The sequence below is a fragment of the Ursus americanus genome, chromosome 6 (assembly GCF_024610735.1).
Source record: "Ursus americanus isolate L20-20 chromosome 6, mUrsAme1.1.p, whole genome shotgun sequence".
In the NCBI taxonomy this organism is placed as follows: domain Eukaryota; kingdom Metazoa; phylum Chordata; class Mammalia; order Carnivora; family Ursidae; genus Ursus; species Ursus americanus.
Window position 1 is genome coordinate 61,360,341 of NC_142132.1, and position 19,798 is coordinate 61,380,138.

The following is a 19,798-nucleotide window of genomic DNA, read 5'->3' on the forward strand; positions in this document are numbered from 1 at the left end:
AGAAAGCTCTGCTGTGTGGAGCTGCGGGAAGCTGGTACATATCCATGGTTAGAAATCGTCTGCTTGAGACACTTTGGCAAAACACAGTCACAAGGGCCTTGGTCATAAAGCCAAACTGTCACCTGAAATATTGTTTCCAGTTCAACAAGCGATCAGATGGTCACAGGGTCGTAATCTCTTTGACAGTGTTTCATGAGGAAAGACCCCTTTACGACATAAATGCCTTTCTAGTGGTTGTCCTGGTCCCAGAGGTGGCTTGTGCATTCTGTAGAGACTTTCCATCTGTCTGTCTGTGTCCACACACAAGCCCTCCATACTTCAGACCTACTAGTCTCTTTCTTTTGGTTGAAGTGGTCTTGCAGACCCGTTGGAAGCAGCCAAGGCAGAACTGTAATCCAAGACTCTGAGAAGACCCAGGTGTTTAGACCAATGCCCAGGGGCTGACCGCGGAAGGTGCCTCATCCACTCACCACTGAAACCAACGACGGAAGGATGACCCACCTCCTTGTAAAGAGTCTGAACGGCAGCGTTGGTGGGAGGGGTGTGGAATGGGTCCCCTCGAAAACCCTAAGAAGTCAGTGACCATCAAATACAGAAGAGGCTCCTCTCCTCTTTGGTTTTGTGGGTCCTACTGTGAGTCTTGAGTGACCTTCCGTGGTGAGAAATACTGGAGGTGCTGTTCTTTCAGAACAATTTGTATGAGTTTTGTAAAATTCCCAGAGGCATACTTCGTTAGTAACTCCAAATGACATGGGAAGGAGCTTCATCCTGCTGGGCTCAGGTACAGAACATACTGGGGTAAACACATGATGTCACCTCGGAGGTATGGGGCAGGGTGCCAACGTAAGACACTGGCAGTACAAGCTCGGCTGAAGGCTAAGATCCTAAAACCTTCTCGCTCCGTTCTACGGTATCTTGCAAACCACATCACAGGGAATACACTGCTCCTGCTGACATTCTTCGAGGCCACAGAAGCTGATAGGTAGTTCTAGGGCTGAGATGTCCAAATTACTAGAAAATGTCATTCTTGGTACCCACGTGCACTCGTTTGCAGAAGGTCAAAAGAGCAGGACAAAAGTTACTTTAGGGAAAGACAGATCTGTGTGTAGCCAGAAAATAAACATTTCTGCTCCTTGATCTCTTTTTAACCCTTTGCATTCTTGGACGCATAAAGAAATCCTAACGAAAAAGTCCTCAGACCTTCCTGATAAAACAATCATCTGCTGAAAATAAGATTTATAAACTGTGACTGTCTAGGGTTGGCTTCATTGCACTGGGAAGAGGAGCGGCATACAGGGCAGAGAAACAGTAGACTGCCGACACAGAACCAAATTCATATTTTCCTACATCAGAATCTTCCAAATTCACCCCTAGTGAAATGCTCCCATTTTCATAAGTTTAGTCCTTGGATCTGAAAGCATAGTATCAGTTGAAATCTGGTCTTCAGTTCGGGTCCTAAAGGGGGTATTGCTGTCTTTGGCACAGAATCAACACCTAAGCACAAACACCCAGTAAACAGAACCGTGCAAATCTGACCAACCCCACAAAAGTCAAAAAGAAAGTCTAAAAATACGAAGTGACACTTCACCCCTCATGGTGCTAAATACCTCAGGCATGCACTTTCGAGACTCTGAGGAATGCTTGGGCAAAACAGGCCTGGGCCCCGAAAAACAGTTTAGAATTGGGATTTTCATTCTGCGTTAATAGAGATCTTTAAGAAGATACAAATGTACATATGGGTCCATGTATCTATGTAACTATTTTTCCGTACAGGTAACTATCTTCAGTTTTACTCTAAGGTAAATTACAGGTGACTTTGAAAAAATATAACTAAAACACGTCATTCTAGCCATTTCTAATTTCATCCTCTGTTAATCTCTGCAACATATTTAGATGAACATGTTCAGAAAGAGGATTGTTCAGCTTGGTCTATTTTTGATACAAGCAGAGTAAACTATGTCATTGTGTCACCTTCTATGAAATCTCAGCTTCGATGACGTGGGCGCTTAATCATCTGTCCTTTACCCAACAGGCCAGACTGGGAGGTGGGAAGTCTTTCTGTTGACTAATCAAAATGCCTACGCTCCCCTCTCCCCCCACCACCCAGGGGAGGGGAGGTGGCGGGAACAGACACAGAGAGCTGTGAACACCAAAGTCAGATTCTGAATGGAAAACTGCCACCAAGACACAAGAGCAGAGAGATAACGAGAAAAAGGAGAAATAAAAAGATGCAGCCAAATGGAGAGCAGGGAGCAAACGACCGTACCTTGGCCACAGCCTTGCCATCGGAGTTGTTGTTGGAATCTTTAACACCACTGAATGAGTCTCGTCTCTGTGGGCATGGTTTCTTTTTGCGTGGTCTGCCTTTAAGATTTGGCGCTGAAAACAAATGAAGAACAACTGATGTACATTTTCATTTGCATGGGTTTCCGTATTAAAGAGCAAAAATGTTAGCAGAGTGGGGCCCTCCAACCTGTTCAGAGGAGCACACGCATGTGTGGAAGCCAACCCTCACGTTATGCTCTTCTCTCTGCAGGGCTCCGTCCTGGTAGACTCTCCAGCCCCGTACGCGCTTCCCAGAGCTAATCGATGACACCCTAACGCATCTCATTAGTATAAATAAAATGAAGCTCTCGGCTCTCAAGGACAATAATAAGGAACATGCACTTCCCTATTGTTAGAAAAGAAACATGTTGAGCTGAAGGACAACCCTAAGCCAGGCTCCGAGATGATTCTTTTTTGTTTCTATCTCGTTTTCAGAAACCTAGGTGATATGCCAGCCCAATACAGTATCACAGTAATGCAGCGTTTGAAAACCTCTCTCCTCAAAAGTGGAGACCTGAGCGTTCTCCTAAATTATGATCCAAATCAGTTGATAGGATACAAATAAGTAGACGGAGAGCTAAAGAAAGCGCATTCATGATAACAATTAGAAAGATATTCTTACACGTATTTACTAATAATATTGTGACCAGCATGTTTCAAATCTCAGCAAATCTGGCAGCTACGTTCAAACCAGCATGTTCTCTTTTCCTTTTCAATATAGTTTCTATGAAGATCTTGAGGGTTATTTAAAATAACTTGCAAAGATCATCCTGGAGTTGGCCCGATTCCATGAAGATTATACTTTTTTAAAGCCACAGACAAGATGCAAATCAAAGTTGTATTTCATCCTTGACATTGAGCTCGAACGCCTTTAAGATCCGCACAGAAAGCAGCAAAGAGAGGGCTGCTGTTTATCCAGTGCTCTGACTGTCCGGCATCAGCTTTCACGCTGAGCTCCATCAGTCACCCAAGCCGAGCAAAATTAAAACAAACCACTAGCCGAGCAGCCCTCAAACAATTCCAAACGAATGAATTACACCCCAAGCACTTTTCCTCCAGCCCTTTTGAGGCACCCACACTTTTTTTTTATTGCTTTAAGGTCGGATTATGACAGCACCAATTCTGAACAGCTCGAACGCTCTTAATTGTTGTTCATCTTCCTGACATCACACACAGTTAACCGGGGTTTTAGGACATCTGATACTGTGCTCATCTCCCCAACATAATGAGTCCCACTCATTTGATTTTCTCCTGTGGATAACAGCTCTGCTGTTGGGAAAGCTCAGAAGAGCAGAGCTGTCTTTACAGTCGGGCAAAAGTTTACAAAAGTGGCTCGCTCGTGGGGCTCAGGCTCCCCCTCCCACATCCTCTCTCCTCTCCTTCCCCCCCTGCCCCAGACGAGTGTCCAGAAGTCCATGCCCCAAAGCCAGCCTGGAATGATCACAGGTAAACAAACTCACAGACAAAAATCAAGCAAAGAGAAAGTAGCGATTACCCATTCCAGTCGACAAACATCTGCCTGAGGATGTCTGTGCTCATGAAAGCTACAGCATGTGACTGCTTCCCGGCCACGTCCCTGGAAGTCTCGACTTGGTGTGGATGTCAGCTTCCCTCCCAGCGCGAGCGCGAATGCGAGCTGCCAGGCTCGGCGCTCTGCTTACAACTCCCCTCCCCCGGCAGCTCCATTACTCATGTAAACACACAGCAGTGACTAGCACGGAGTGTGTGGGATGAGCTCTGAGGACTTTGCTGGAGTTGCCAGACTGGCAGGGAGGGCTCTGCTCACTCCCCCTCCCTGCACGGGCTGGGTGATTTCATCGGGCCTGTGTTGTGGATCCTGACCTCCTGCTCCCCTGTCACAGCCTCGTGCCACCACCTTCCATGAACTGACCCAGCCCGCAGCCAGGCGTGGGCTATTTCGGTTTGAAGACTCAGTGTAGCCCAGAAGTGTTTCCACAACCGACCCAAGTGCTAAGACTTTAATGAGCGTGAGGGAAGGATGTACTTTCGTGTCCCTTATCAGAATAATAGCCGAGCAGAAAGCTGACAGAAAGGGGGCACGAGCTGGGGTAGGTCTGAGACATTTCACGAAGAGAAAACAAAACACGATCGCCTCTGTCCTCAGACTTGTTAACTATGATCTCTCCTGCCTCACATTTTGGCAAAACACATTTAAACCTAAAAGCATTTATTTCCAGAAAGCTTTCAAATCCCAAAGGACTTTTAGATAGAACTTGTACTGAACGGGCTGTTTTAAATACAGGCAAATGTTCCGGGAACCGACAATAGGTCATCCTCAAATCGGGTCTATTTTCTCTATTCTTTGAGCTGTTTTCAGAACCCAGAAAAGCACATGCCCTTCCCCAGCAGATTCTGAGAATTATAAATTTAGAACAGGCTAACACCTAATATTCTGGTCACACAAACTTAAACTCTAAATGGGATCTGATCAAGAGAAAAAGCCTTTTGTTCCTAATGAGGCAAGTCGTTGACATTTCAGGTAGGCTCGGCAAATCCCACCAATCGCTCACGCCTCAAACCCAAATACTGCTCTCCTCGTTTCCCCTCTGCCCTCCTTTCCTGGCTTTCTCTTCTGGAGGGCACCACTGTATTCTTGGTACTTTAGCTGTGCTTTATGGGTTATTATTATCCTCAGTCGGACAGTCCTTAAGGGCAGGACCATGTCACATTCATCTGTCACCTGCCCAGCGCACTCCCAGGAGATGGCATTACATAACACCAGTCTGGTGAATGAGTAAGTGACTGATGGAACTAAAGATGCCCACATGTACCTCCCTCAGGTCTTCACAAGCCAAACCCGCCAATCCGGCCACGTGCGCTCCTGTCACTCTGGGCACCTGTGAAGCTGCATTCACCTTTACTATTCACACCTGAGCTCCGGGAACATAACCCCGTGACTTGAAAGTTTGCCCTGCGAATTGAGACAGAAAACCTAAGGCCCTTGGTTCCTGATGACTGTGAAGCCTTTGTGTCTGGTGTCACGGAAGGGCTGTGATCTTGCCCCCAGTGCCCCCGTGCCCGGAAAAGCAGAGGTTCAAAGTCCCAGGGAGAATTGGAGCATGCAGGACTTGGGGAGTGGGAGCCCTTATTAATATAATCCGAAATGTCTGGGATCTATAAGATCCCAGGTGAAGCTCTGGGATTGAGGGGCTGGCTTTTTGGGGGGAGTAAAAATTCTGGTTCCCAGGCTCCTTTTTTTTCTTACTGAGTCAAGAGAACAAATCATTTGCTAGGCGGGCGAGTGGAAGCAGAAGCTTTATGGCGTGGTGGTCAGGAGCGTGGGAAGCCCGCGGTACACTTGCTGGTAGAACAACTGGCTCTAGTCAGTTCCACTACGAAAAAATAAATAAGTAAAAATAAAATAGTGTGAAGCAATAAACGCACAGTGACTTTTACATGTGTATATAATCCACAGCCCAGCTCTGGCCTGGCTCATTCAGAGTTCAGTCAATGCTCTTTACATGAATGTTTTCAATATTACACACGAATAATAATAATAGCTGCTATTTACTGAGCACTTTCTCTGCGCCAGTCAGCACTTTGCCTACAAGAACTCACTTAAAACTCGCAGCAAACCAACAGGAAGGTGAGATTATTAATCCCATTTTCCAGACCAGGAAACTGAGACAGAGATGAAGTTACTTGTCTTAGGTCATACAACTGGTTACGGGTCGCAAAAGGATTCCAGCCCACGCAGCTGGACCTCAGAGTCCCTGTTTTAAGTAACTTCTAAGAGACAGACACAGGCACTCATTCTGTCTCATAAGGAGATATTTATATGATTAATTTGGGCTGGCAGTCACCAGGGAGCTTTCCCCAAACGAAAACACCCAAATACCACGTAGCACAAGGGTGCTAGAGCCCATCTCAGGTGGCCATCCTACATGCTTGTCATGGAGCAGGGTCCCCATCGACCTGACTCAGCAGTAGGTGGAAGGTTTCCTCTAAAGCCAGACAGTTCTAATAAACCTTAGAGCGCCATGCACCTTCCCCCTTCGCAGTGGGCCACTGATTCTTCTGCCCGCACAATGAAAGATCTCTGTGGTTTTTAAAAAATCTTTCCTCTCTGACTGCCCATCTGTTCCTCTTACTCAGCGTCATGAAATTAACAAGTATGCACCTTTGTGAAGTCACTACTATTTCCATCGGCGTTAATCCCGGGAACATCAGGACCGCCAGTGCTCTGGGCTACTTTGACATCTGACCCATGTGTTTTGTTTTTTCCTCTTCTTAACTCCGTCAAATATTAATAAAGTAGAGCCCCTTTTTTTTTTTAGATAACATAGCAAAACAAGGTTTTTTGGGTTTGTTTTCTTAAAGCGTCTAAAAGCTCAGAGTTTCCAGGCATTCATGTATATATTCACTACACTATGGGTTCTGACAAGTTATGTGTCAGGGCAGTGCAGGTGTGGGAAACTTTCGGCTCAACCCCAACTCTTGAAATAATAATAATAAAACAAAGGAAATGTAACCAGTTACTGGCAAAGTAAATTGCTTTTGGCTTAAACGTTCCTGTTTTTTTCTACTGTGTTCTTCCTGTCATGACCGTCTCTCTTTTTTTATAACATTTATGCTCTTGGAAATACCACGAAGATAAACTGCTATAAAAGCTGGATTGACTCATCAGTTAACAACTCTTTCTTCTCATTTTGCAGAGAGGATTTTGTTGCCAAAGCAGCTCCATATTCTCTCGAGAAATTCTTTGTGAGCTTCCACTTAGAGATAGGACTTGCTTGTTGGTGGGGACTGCAATCAGGGGGATGGAAAACCAGGCATCATTTTCCTAAGAGTTTGACCCCTGGGGTCAATATCTAGAGGAAGTTGGCAGAGCGTTAACTCACTTGATTTGCAAGTTTTGTGCGTGCGTGAGTGTGTGTGTGTGTGTGTGTGTGTGTGTGTGTGTGTGTCTATTTGAAACACTAAACACCAGCCAGAAAACTAAACTCCTCTGACTGATGTATTAGGGACTGACAAACATCGTTCCATGTATAGTATGCATTACTGATAATACTTTGCATTTCTGTAATGCCTTTCCTCTGAGGATCTCAATTCTCTGGTATATTTTCTTTATAGACAATAATCTTAAAATACTCTGGCAAGTTTCAGCATGGAGCATTGCTCTTGCTGGAAAAAAAATACCCTAATTTAGTTATCATTTACTGTGTTCTATTTTCAATGTTTCCCTTTTGACTATTTAGAAACTTCCTCTTTCACTACAACAAAAATAGGATGAGTGTTTTTAAAGTTATTAATGTATGAGTAAAAGATTTAGAAACCAAGCATGGCAGAAGGCTTGATCAAAGCCACTCCTGAAATTTATGGGTGTAATAAAAGAAAGGCATTTCACAGATAATCTCTTACAGAATTTCAGTTTTCAAATACTTGGAAAAAAAGAAAAGAAAAACAGAAGCTCTCAGCCCTCATTTTGGCTTTAACTTAAAGCCAACGTTTTTATTTTAAAAATTCATAAATGATTCCCTGAGACGTTTATTTCAAATCTGCGGCTATATTCCCTAAACTCCCTACTCCACACCTAAGAGAGTGGGGCCAGGAAGCGGTGGGGGCCGCTGGTGGTACTCACAGTCTGTTAATTCGTTGAATCTTTCTGTGAATGTGCAAAGCATTCATGACACATAGATGTAACAATGTTCAGGTTTACTTTTATTCTGTTTTCCCATAAACAACCTTCTACACCCAACAGGAATGTTTGGGAAACAACTGTGTTGTCTGAGACTCGAGCCCCCGCGGCCATGAACGCGCCTGACTCCATCTTGTGGACGCTCCAACGTAAATGATGGCTTGAGAGCAAGAGGCGAGAGGGAAGACACACAACAAACAAAACGCACTGCAAGAGTGTTACCATTTTCCACAGTTGTTCTGACAGTTTCCTTGTCCAGAGTAATTTTTTTCTCAAATGAAGGCATGAAAGAGAAGAGGCCAGAGGTGTGAACCTGGGCAGGAGACGGCCGCAAAATGCCCTCTCTTGGATGCCCTGAGCGATGACCGCTGCGTGCTCCCCTGAGGGCCCATGCCACTGCCCCCTGAATGTCGTGGCTGCCGTGAGGGTCCACGTTTGCCTTTGAACAAACCCTCCCCTGGCGCTGTTTGGACCACCGAGCCCATAGGCACAATTTAGCATTTCCAGTGAACCCCGCTCTCTCAGAACCCAGGCCCCCTTCCACCTCCTGTGAAGAGTGAGCAGTTGTGTTGTTAGAAAGAGGGCAGGGGACAAAAAAAAAATGAAGCAGGCTTTACACGAGACGAGGTCCAGCCACTCTGGCTGTTTGTCAGCTTTGCTGAGATCCCCACGGTCACTAATGAGAGTGGAATGTCTTAGTGCATTTGTCATACCTGGACTGCCTGGGCCGCTGAAGTCCAAAACAGCCGTGGACTTCATTGACTGCTCAACAAACCATGGAAGTAAACACTCTTGTAATCCCTTCCAAAACATGCCCAGTCTTACTCACTCTTTGTTTCATACTTGTGAATGCTGGAGCAATTGTTAATGCCCCTGATCAAAGTTTTAGTAATTTCATAGGCATGTGATTTGCATAGCTATTTCCTGATCCGCCTTCTCTCTGCCCCGGAGGTCTTCATTTCTCAGAAACACTTAAAAACACAGATTATTTGACTTCTCCCCTTCCCCCACCCTATAAATGGAACTCAATTTGCTAGCTCATCTGTATTGCTAATTGGTTTGAAAGCATGTGACTCCACGCGTTCTTGCCATTAAAAACACAAGCAAAACTCTTTTTTAGTCAGGTTTTACCAGCAGTGACAGGCAGATTTCTATCTTTCTTTCCCCTCTGTGTCTTGGGGAGGGAGAGAAATTTAAATGACCAAATGTTATCTATATATTATTCTGAAACAATGTAGTGAATTCCAAAGGAATGCAGGAATGTTCTAGAAGTGTATAATAGGCTTGTCTGCAAGGCCGCTGCCAAAGAAGAAGGGGATTAGAGACACTTTTCACTACCACTTACAGAATGAGGGGAAAATCTGGGAGCTAAATCTAGGTGTAGAGGGAGGGGAGAGTCTGGGTTTTCAGGAGCCTGACTCTCTGAGGAGAGAATTCTGGAAATAGGGAAGGAGATGGAAATCCGTGGCCGACCTTTCAAACCCTCAACTTCCCTTGGTTTGTTCTGGTTACTCACAGTATCCGTCGGGGGCCCATTCTCAGGGAAAGGTCCCCTTCCGGAGCCGTGAAAGGGACCGAGGTGGCGGCCCGCGGCTGTTTCACAAATGCTTATTCGTCTCTGAGGTGATGAGGTGTCCGTACCATGGCATCAGGATCTGATGGAAGACCCTTCTGCCTTCAAAGTCCAAATTTTACAATCCCGTCAAGGAAGGTCAGGGCAGAGTGGGTCCCTGAGGACTTAGCGTGGCGCACAGTGCACACACGGGCTGCAGAGAGGTCCCGGTGTCACCGCGGCACACAAAGGGTCAGATTTCCTTCCCCAGCCGCAAGGTCTTGTCAAGGAGTCGCAAACCCAGCAAAACCAAACACGGTCTCTAAAAATGCCTCAGGGGCTCAACCTTCTAGCTGGCAACTCGTTTCTCCTGCTCTTCTTCTCCCTGGGTGCCTGGGACCCGGGGTCCATGTCCAGGCCCTGGGGCTCAGGCTCCACTCTTAATGGAGAAGATCATGCTGGACGTTGAGGAAAAAACTGCACGAAAGCTATTAACAATTAGATGAAGAATGTCGTTTCGATGTAGACTGTGTACTTCTTCTTAAGATTTTGAAATAACTTCTGTTTCCATTTCTTGAAAACTATTCAATAAACACAGATTTAGTCTCTCAGTATGATTGTCTGGAATAAGAATAGAATATTAATTTAAGATACTTGTTGTTTTTTTTTTTTTTAAATTTAGGCTATTTTAAGGATCCAGTCTGAAATGCTTTTTAAGGACATTCTGATGTGTCTAATTTACGAAGACAGGACACTTAAACATAGAGGATTTTTGTCTCGCTTTTTCCTTTTTGTTACAACCCAAAATCCTGCTCATTCTAGTCTACGATTGACATGTTCTGTGGTGGACACGACGGCACAGAAGTGAAAGTTACATTTTTTGTGCTGAACAGCCTTGCAAGGAGCAGCAAATATCAGAACAGTTTTTAAACTCATATAACTCATATAAACAGAACATTCTTGTTCGGCCATTTCTCCAGGTTTGGAAATGAGATATTCCATTTTCAACATTGAGGATAATTGATTTGCTACATCTCTAAAGAAAACATTCCCTACTTGGAAATAAGTAAAAGAGATGTGTGTGTGTGTGTGTGTGTGTGTGTGTGTGTGTGTATGAACATGGAGGTATTTAACTTCTTACAGACTTGGACTAATATGTTATGAGAGACATTTCAGTTTTTCAAGCACATACACGTAAGAAAAAAGTAAAAGGTCATCAAGTAATAAGCTTCCAATCTCTTTTTTTAAGAGATCCCAAAAGGAATTTGTACTTAAAAGGGATTTTTCACACTCTTTATGCTTCTCCACCTTTCAGAAAGAATAATTGAAGAAGCTGGACAAGTCTCTTACTTAAAGGTAAAAAGATGATTATTCCTGCTTGTCTGAGGCTCTCAGGCATTTTTCTTTGCTCAGGTAAAGCCCTCCCAGCCCTTTTCCCTTCTGAGAGCTGCCAGTACCATCTCTGAGCTACATCTGTTGTGGCCACATGTAAGCCCCAATCCTGGAAAAATGCGCTGAAGCGGAGGGGAGCGAGGGTCCAGAATGAGAAGAGCAAGGGTGTGGGTCGTGCGCGAAGAGGCAGGGCAAGCCAGAGTGCTCGGTAGTGGGAGTGAGTGTGTCACATGTGGAGAAACGTGGACAGATAACCATCAGATGACCAAAGAGAATACACAGAAGAGGTTAGAACTTCCTCCCATTTTTTTCAGTGTAAGATAAAACATTTCTATGACTCTTTAGAACTGTTCTGTCTCACACGGTCACCACGAACCACGTGGGCTACTGAGCACTTGAAATATGTCCAGTACAAAACTAGGACGAGCCATAAGCATAAAATACACACTGGATTTCCGGGACAAGGTATAAAATGTAAAATAGCTCATTCATAGCATTTTATATTGATTCCATATTGAAATGATATTTTGAATATACTGGATTAAGTAAAACACTTTATTAAAATTAATTCTACCTGTTTCTTTTTACCTCTTAAAATGCGGTTGCTAGAAATGTTAAGTTACATGTGGCTTGCGTTATCTTTCTCTTGGGGGTTGCTGGTTTAGTCAACAATTCAATGTTACGATTAGAGATAGGTCCTTGAAAATGTGTTAAAGAGTAGACAGAACAAGATTAACATCTGAAGCTAGAATCATCAGCAAAAGTGATGATTCAAAGTTTCACTGAAATGTAGGATTTTATGTACTATTACACGCAAGGATAGTCAGGCATTGATGTTGGTGCCTGAGAATTTTGCCTAAGCTGAGGTGTTTCCTTTGCAAAATTCAGGTCTGGTAATCATTGACTCCAGGTTACTCAATGGCCCCAATGAAGATATTATTTCATTAACTTCCTTAACTAAGATGTCAAAGCAAATGTTAAGGCTTGACGGGGCACTTGGGGGGAAAGAGGAGAAGAGGCAGAGAAAAAGAGGCTGTCTAATTATTAATTTTACTAACTATTCTCTCCAGTTACCAACGTGGGTTGGGTATAATGTAAGCCATTTGCAAACTGAGTAAGAGAAAATAGACCTTGAGTGATTTTGGCTGGTTGGAAGGTAGATGCTTCTTAACCACAAATTGTTGAATAAATTCATGGTCTGGCTGTGTTTTCCTTTTTGGAGATTTCATTTGCAAGTAAGTAGCGGGATCAGATAGAGTCAGTCCTAAATGCACCCAAGGGCATGGCCTTCTTGGCTCTGCCAAGGTGCTTCAAGTCCCACAGTTCTATACAACGCAAAGCGAGATTATTCATTGAAGACAAAACGCTCCGATAAGCCCCGAAAAGTCGATAGAACAAAAAGGGTTGAACTTTAGGGGGCAGAGGAAGAGACACATTCTTTCCCCATTCATTCTTAGCACCAAAAGCCATTGGGGCGTCACTCTAAGAAGACGGCAGCTGCTCGGTGGCCACCTGGCCCAATGTCCCAGCCTCCCAAATAACTGGTCACAGTAACTGAAATCAAAGCCTATTCCCTCCACCCCCTCACCTTTTGATTCCTATGGCAGCAACAACACGGAAACAGAACTAGACGTTAACAGCTCTCCAAATACAACAGGCCAATCAAAGGGCCGCACATCCACCTGGATTCTTTTATGGAAACCCTCCCCCACCCCTCCTGTTAGGGTTCCCATTGTAAAAATAAAAGAACAGCAATGGTAGCAATGGAAATAAGCTTAAGAAATATTTTCTTTTCTTAGAAGGCAGGAGTTGCTATAGCATTGGAGGCAGTAACACGCAGAGAGATTAGGAGCAAATCCCTACAACACCAACAAATAGTGCCGTGAATATTACCCGTTCTACCGTGTAGTCCTTTTAACATTTTTAAAGTGAAATTACTTGGCAGGTTCTACCTGCAACCAGGGAAGTGGTCTGCACACCTCTGGTATGCTTCTGATATCTAACTTTACCAGTATTTGTCTTTGTCCTCCAAACTTTTTTATAGCACCATGGTATGCATAGTTCAGCATCCAACATTATTAACTCATGACCAACTGTCAGTTGATGGTTATCTAACACGTGGGGTCTCCAAAAAGGGATCCTTATTTGGGCAAAAGCTCTTGTCTGCACCAGTCTGTCTATATTTCCCCTCAGAAGAACTTTATTTGGATTATTATTCGCTGTTAGTTGAAACTCGGAGGCTGCATGTGTGGCAATCGGAAGGCGGGGAAATAAATCCTCAGCAAGTTAAAACACTTGGCTGATCTTAAAACCCTTTCTAGCTTTGTTAGTTTGAAAGTCAACTCTTGGTTGCCCTCTCGTGGTGAATCTATGTGATATGGTGGGAAGACCATAAAAACCCAGAAACTAGCAGAGTTTAATTGAATACAGGTAAGCACATTCATTCTTGAGGACACAGTCACAAATCACAGCCTTATGTTGCTGTATGTGTTTCAGAATTTACATTTCGCAGCCCTCCCATGCGGAGTGGGATTGGAGGGGGAGGAACTGGCGGTGGGGGGGGGGCTGTAATATGGAAATTAGAACTTTATCTTTCTGGCATATGATAACTTCACTATGTTTACTCCCATAACTGTTATATATGTAGCAAACTGATTTTTATGAGATTTAGAAACTTCAAAAAAATCATGCCCACATTTTAAAAGTTCCTTCATAACCAAAAATAGACTGATGTTCCAACTGGTTTGGAATTATAGGAACCAAGGAAAGAAGTCTGAATAATTCCCTAATATGGAAGAAAATCACTTAAAAAAAAAATAAGGAACAGCTTATTTGTTTTTGACAATAGGCAACATATGGAAACTTGGAATTTATAGAGCTAAATGTAGGTACACAATTCATTCATATCCTCTAAAAATAAAATTTTATAAAAATCCGAACTCCAAATTTAATAATTGGTTACTCCATTTGGTATTTAATTTTAATTTTTAAAAACACCATTTAAAATTTCTGCTGTACGCCTTTCGACAATTTCCTGCCTGACAGGCCCATCCCCAAAAAGCAAACAAACCTGGTATTAAAACAGACTGAGCAGCTTAAGAAAAAGCTGGGGGCAAAGTACATGAGAACATAAACTATTTTTCATCATCTTACCAGCAAATGTACCATTTCCTTCTTTATGTGCCTTCTCTTTTGATAAAAGCCGCTCTCTAACATGCATTCGCAAACATGCTCTGTATTTTTAATTTGAGTTTAATACGAGTTTAGGGGCAGAGTCATCCTAACTTGGCTTTTCCCCTCACATGTGGAAGTTCAGTGTTGCAACAACAGTTGTTTGGTTTTGTCTCTGAATTAGCAAAGTTCTTAAAGTAATTTTTACTATAAAATTAAACAGCTGTGAGTTCTTTAGCAAACATGATGATTCTTGTTCTTCTTTGTACTATTGTGCAAGCTGAAATACCCCTCCTTTCATGTCTTTTTATTCCAAAATGAATTCCCTAGTTAGCCTTGGTTAGCTTAAAAAAAAATAATAAAGAAGGGGGTGGGGATTTGCTGACCTCTGAAATTCATCAGAATTTAAGCACGGGCGTTGACACAAGGTGCACACTCAAAAGGGCTTTTGTTTCGTTCCTATTATGGGATGGAAAATTATATTCTGCCCCGATATAAAGCTAATCCTGGGGCACAACGAAGCTGTTTGCAAACACTGCTGTGGAGCAAGGCACCCTATGCCTATTTTGCAGATGAGGAGACTGAAACGTTGATCAATGGTAAGGGGGCGAGAACGAAAGACGTTCAGAGAGGCTGGAATTAAATTTAGAATTTGACTCCTGGCCCAGGACTCCAGCCACGTGAGGGCTCTGACTCTTTGGAATCAACAGAAGAACAATTTTAAAACATTCTTTTGACATTATGAACCACAGCCTCAGGGCTCGGGGAAGTGGGGGTGGGGGGCGGGGCCTGGAAACAATCCGGAGCTGCTAGGTGACAGCGTCTTGCCGCATGAGTCATGAAATGGGTTACTTGGTCCATAGGGCCATATATTCCAGGAATGTTCGGAGGCTTAATGATTCCCTTTGTATCTTCAAAAATGAAAATCGAGATTCGAGGGCTCGCGTAGACGACCTCCTCCTCAAATACAGAGCCACAGAATGGTTACAAGACATGGAGTACAAAAAGCGAGTCTTGGCTTTTCAAAGGAATTTGGAACCAAAGTCCCCTGCTAGGTGCTGGTGAATCCGCAGATGTTACGACTGTAGGATTCTTCATTTGAGTAACTAAAAATGCTGGAATTCCAGAGTTTAAGAAGAACCTTAGACACCACTGGTCCGAGCTCTTACTTTACGCATCAGAGAAGCGAGGCACAGAGAGCTCACAATTTCGCCTTAAGTCACACAGCTAGCGGCGGAGGGGCCAGAGACGCCGGTGTCCCCTGGCGGCAGGGGACCAGCAGCAGCGCCTCGGCGGCAGATGGCTTTTCAATGGGCCCTGAACACCTCCTCTCGGGTCTCTGCGGGACGGGCTCTGTCATCCCAGGACCACATTACTAAAACACACTTTCCAAGGAACTTCAATTAATAAAGTCAAATGGGAGCTGACAAGGGCATTCCCACTGTGTTCACGTGCCAAAACATACAACTGACAAAGCTCCCTTGGATCGCAGGCCTGTGGGTCCTCCTGGCGAAACTTCTGTGTACCGCAGAGAAGAGTGCTCAGACCCCAACGGGAGGGACCAGGCGGCGAGCACGTGGGGCGCCATGGGGCGACCTCCAGCATGGGCGTCCGGGCCTGCCACCTGCTTGCTGTTGCAGGACTGTGCTGAAAAACACAGGGGCCCTCCTTGGACGAGGGGAGGGCCTGGGAATTCAGGACCTCTGGGGGCTAGGAGGATGGACCGCAGCAGACCTTGCTTTGGAGTGGCCTCGCGATCTTCCAACAATAACGGATGCCTTAGAGGTCGCAAGCACCACGCATGGCTTCACCCCCTGCGTGCGCATGCTCACAGACTTCCCTCTGACAAGACCCTTCCCGTTTCCGCTTTGTCCCTCCTGCCCCAACTCTTAATTACTTTTTCTCCCAGACTGACGCTGGGCATCACAGACCCCTTCAAATCTTCCTTATTCCCCTCACCTCCAGCTGGAGGAGGAACCCTTTGTCCGCCACTGCTCCATCATGCGTGCTTCTCTCCGAGCTCCTACCATCCCATATTGAAATCGTAGGTGTCTCTCCCTCGCCAGCCTCTGTCCTGGTTACAGTAGGTGCTCAATAAACATTTACTGAACAAGTGACTCTCTCCATACCATATTTTGAAAGCACTGCCTCGTACTTAGTAAGAGTCTAATAAATGTTTATGAAACTACCCTAACTGCTGATCCCACTGGAGAACATAAACACCTCTGCAGAAGGGAAGGGGGCTGGGCTGTCCTTGGTGGCTCACCTTCTGTCTGTAGCTCCTCCCACTGGTCACAATTCCAATTAATAAAGAGAAAGAGTATCCCCTCCCCCCATTTTAATTCCCACTCTGTAACTCTGAGGCCCAGCTCCTGTCAATCACTCAAGTGCTTAACAGAAATCTGCCCTGTCTGTGAATCTACGGAGCTGACCTGGTTTGCCAACATGGTCCAAGCCACAGAGATGCTGTCTCTCCTGGAGAACCCTCAACAGGGAAAAAGTCAGTGACACTGAGGAGAAATTAAGTTCCCTGGGGAAGATTAGATGGCAGACTGCCTGGCGAGAATTACTTTTTAAGGAACCCCATCCCTGCAAAGCTGCCTAAAATAATGTGCCTGGAGACAAAAGTCTGGGCAAATCTATAATGTAGGGATTAAATTTAAATTCCAATAAAGATTTTTAACAAAGGGATCAATAAAATAGGAGATTGATCTTCAGTTAAAAGTTCCCAGTAATGGGATAGTCTAGAAATTTCATAAATAATGCTTTTATCTTGATTGCAAAATAATCCCCTGCCACAAAAACAAGGCGAATCAAGGTAGGAAATTGTTCGGCGGGAATTAAAATGTCACACTTTACACAGAATAAAGCATTGCAATCACCAGGAAAACACACATTGCAAATGTGTTAACACAAAATTACATACATCACTTAATTATATAAGCGCACAGCTCCGAGTAACCCATTAGCTAAACATGTCGGGCTGCAGTTGAATATATACATGCAATATTTTTAGCACAGAGGGGATATAACTATGTCAGGCCATTCATAAAGCCTGAGATGGCAAGTGCTATTAAACTGAGATGCAATCATGTTGAAAAGGAAACATGGACAAACAGCAGACAATCGAGAAGAAACTACAGTGAGCTTGTGTTCCACTACATGTGCTTCCAAACCCTTATATAACTATTCATTGTCTATTTCATCTGGCTTGCATCCCGGGTTTGTTCTATGCTATACTAATTTTATAATAATAAACTGCTACACCAGTTTTATGAAATCACGCACGCAGAGAGGTTGCAGATGACATTACATCTGATTATCGTCGCCAGCAAAGGACACTGTTCTGAAATTAAACACAGTCTCATGCAAAGTCATCCACTTTGTTTAAAATGTCCCCTAGAGTTTGCTTCTGAAAAAGCAATAGAACGTCTTTCCTTTTGTCTCCAAAATACTGGTGAAGGTGGTAAAATTGCTCTGCATCCCCAAGCTTCGCAAGGACGTAAAGAGGCCACAGACTTTGAAAACAGGTAGCTCTGTTCATTGACTTCACAGACCAGGCAACCAATATGACCCCAGGCACCTCATCATCTCTCGCTGGGGTTGAGTTTGCCCATTTACCAAAACAGGATTGTATCTCTTGAAAGACTATAAATGGCAGAGAAAGACTACAAATGAGATAAAACGAGACAATATGCCTGGCACATCATTTGGTACCCAGAAGACACTGATAAATGGTGGAAGCCATTATTATTACTATTATAGGCACAGGCACAAGAGAAGAGTACATCACTTTAAGCATTTTAAGAGGCCAGTGCTTCTCTGGTGGGAGAGTTATTGTCACTCTGGAAACACCTGAACCTTCAGCACAGAGATAAGCACCTCATAGAACCCAACAAGAAAGAATAAGTACAATGAAAGCTAGAGGATCATTTGACACAAACACCTGGTATACCTCCTTGGAGGCTGACTGTCGCCTGCTCTGGCAGAGCCTTTCATCAGAGGGCAGTAAGTAGGTTGTTAAAAAGGGGAGAACATGTCTTAGTAATAATTGATTCTATGTTTTAGACCACTTTAAATCTCAACACAAAAAGTGAAGAAAGAAAACTGCCACACAGTAAAGTGTTGCCAAAATAGGATCAAAAAACATTAAAATAAAAATAAAAAAGAGACTACGCTAAGTATCTTCGTTCTCTAAAGGAATCGTTGAACATTTCTGAGGTCCCCAGGCTCATCGGAATCCCCTCTACCTTGGAATCACCATACAGAGAACTCTGCACATGGCAGGAGCTCAATAAATAGACAATCAATGGAATGGAATTGCATATGGCGGGCCAAGAAGAAAAGCAACCTCGTGTTCATAGCTGTCCCAGTACAGACAAATCTATGGGAAGATTGAAACCCAGACAGGGCACAAAGGCTCTTCCTCTGGGTTTTTATAAGAACATTTCTATGAATCAAATTTTGCTTTAAACAAGGCCATCATGTGGCAAAAGAGAAAAGCAAATTCTATCCATGTGAAGGTCAGGGAAGGTTACTTACAAGGGAAAAAGAGTCATTTAAGAAGAAACATCTAAGGTCCTGATCTCTTACTGCCCAAACCAAGTCCTGGTTTTGTTTCTCACATCTACTATTTGTTGACTCAATAAATACTTGTTGCATTTGCCATCACGTGCCTGACCCTGTGCTAGCGTAGCTGGGGATAAAACAGAGAAGGTAACGCAGTTCCTGACTAACGATTTCACATTTTCATGGAATTGAGTAAGTATGCTCACTCAGCAGGCCTGTTTCCTCATCTAAAACATTAGGGTTTATTAGACAAGACTAGTACGTGGACCAAATCTGCCTGGTGCCAGAGTTTATTTAGCTCGTACAGTTTTTGTCAATCATTGTCATCAATCTAAAATCATGAGATTTTCACATAAAAATCAGCACGTCTGACTTTTCTTAAAGAGTTGAGAGATCTGACAACACTGGGCTTGTACTCCTACAACACAGCAAAAGACTGGAGCTGAAAAACAGCTGCTCCTTTAGACAGAGCCTGGGTTCCCACTGCTTCCCGATTTCTTACAGGCTTCACCAGCTCCTCTTCCCCTGAGCTCCCTGCTGACACCTCAGACTACCCGAGTTTGTGACCTCTGGTCCGGAAGATCATTTAGATTTTCATTTCAAATAAAGTATGACCATGAGAGCCAGCCAATGGTATAAATCAGGAACCTGCAGAGAAGAGGTAGTTCCTTGATTAACCCGTATTCTTTACCTAGTGGTCTCAGTCCAAAGGTTACAAGAGCCTCAAGTGGGCTACCAGACAAGGAGCTACCATCCTTCTTCTTAAGGGCTTTCCGCAACTTCATTATCTCCACATGCATTTGGGATTGAGTAGAAGGCAGTCCTGCCTGAAGGCAGAAAAGCATAGCAAGCTTCACTTAGCGGTCTCTCTTATTTTTTACATATTCCCCCTTCGCATGGGTCCAAGATGAATAGGACATTTCGGGGAGCCTCCAAGGATGCCAAACCAGATCTCATTACTCTTCAAGATGCATGGCCTGATTCCTGGGGGATCTACTTTGAAATCCAGTCATCTCAGCTGCAACTCGAACTGTATTCACTCTTCATTCATTTTTAGACCCTTTGCGCTCCAAAAATGCTTCTTGATGGTTGCTAGGCAACTATTGTTGAATACATGCAAGAGGCATTAA

General features: G+C 44.0%; 1 protein-coding gene across 3 annotated transcripts in view; it reads right to left on the bottom strand.

Moving 5' to 3' along the window:
* The window catches only part of ARID5B (AT-rich interaction domain 5B), a 176,366-nt gene that overhangs the window by 40,786 nt on the left and 115,782 nt on the right, over positions 1–19,798 (bottom strand). The window contains exons 1-2 of one of the 3 annotated variants that reach the window (XM_045783336.2): positions 3,821–5,373; positions 2,267–2,379 (exon numbers count right to left, since the gene is read on the bottom strand). In XM_045783336.2, the coding sequence (XP_045639292.2) occupies positions 2,267–2,379; positions 3,821–3,824 (117 nt within the window). In that variant the 5' untranslated portion in view covers positions 3,825–5,373. The other 2 variants (XM_045783335.2, XM_045783334.2) reach the window with 2 other exon arrangements.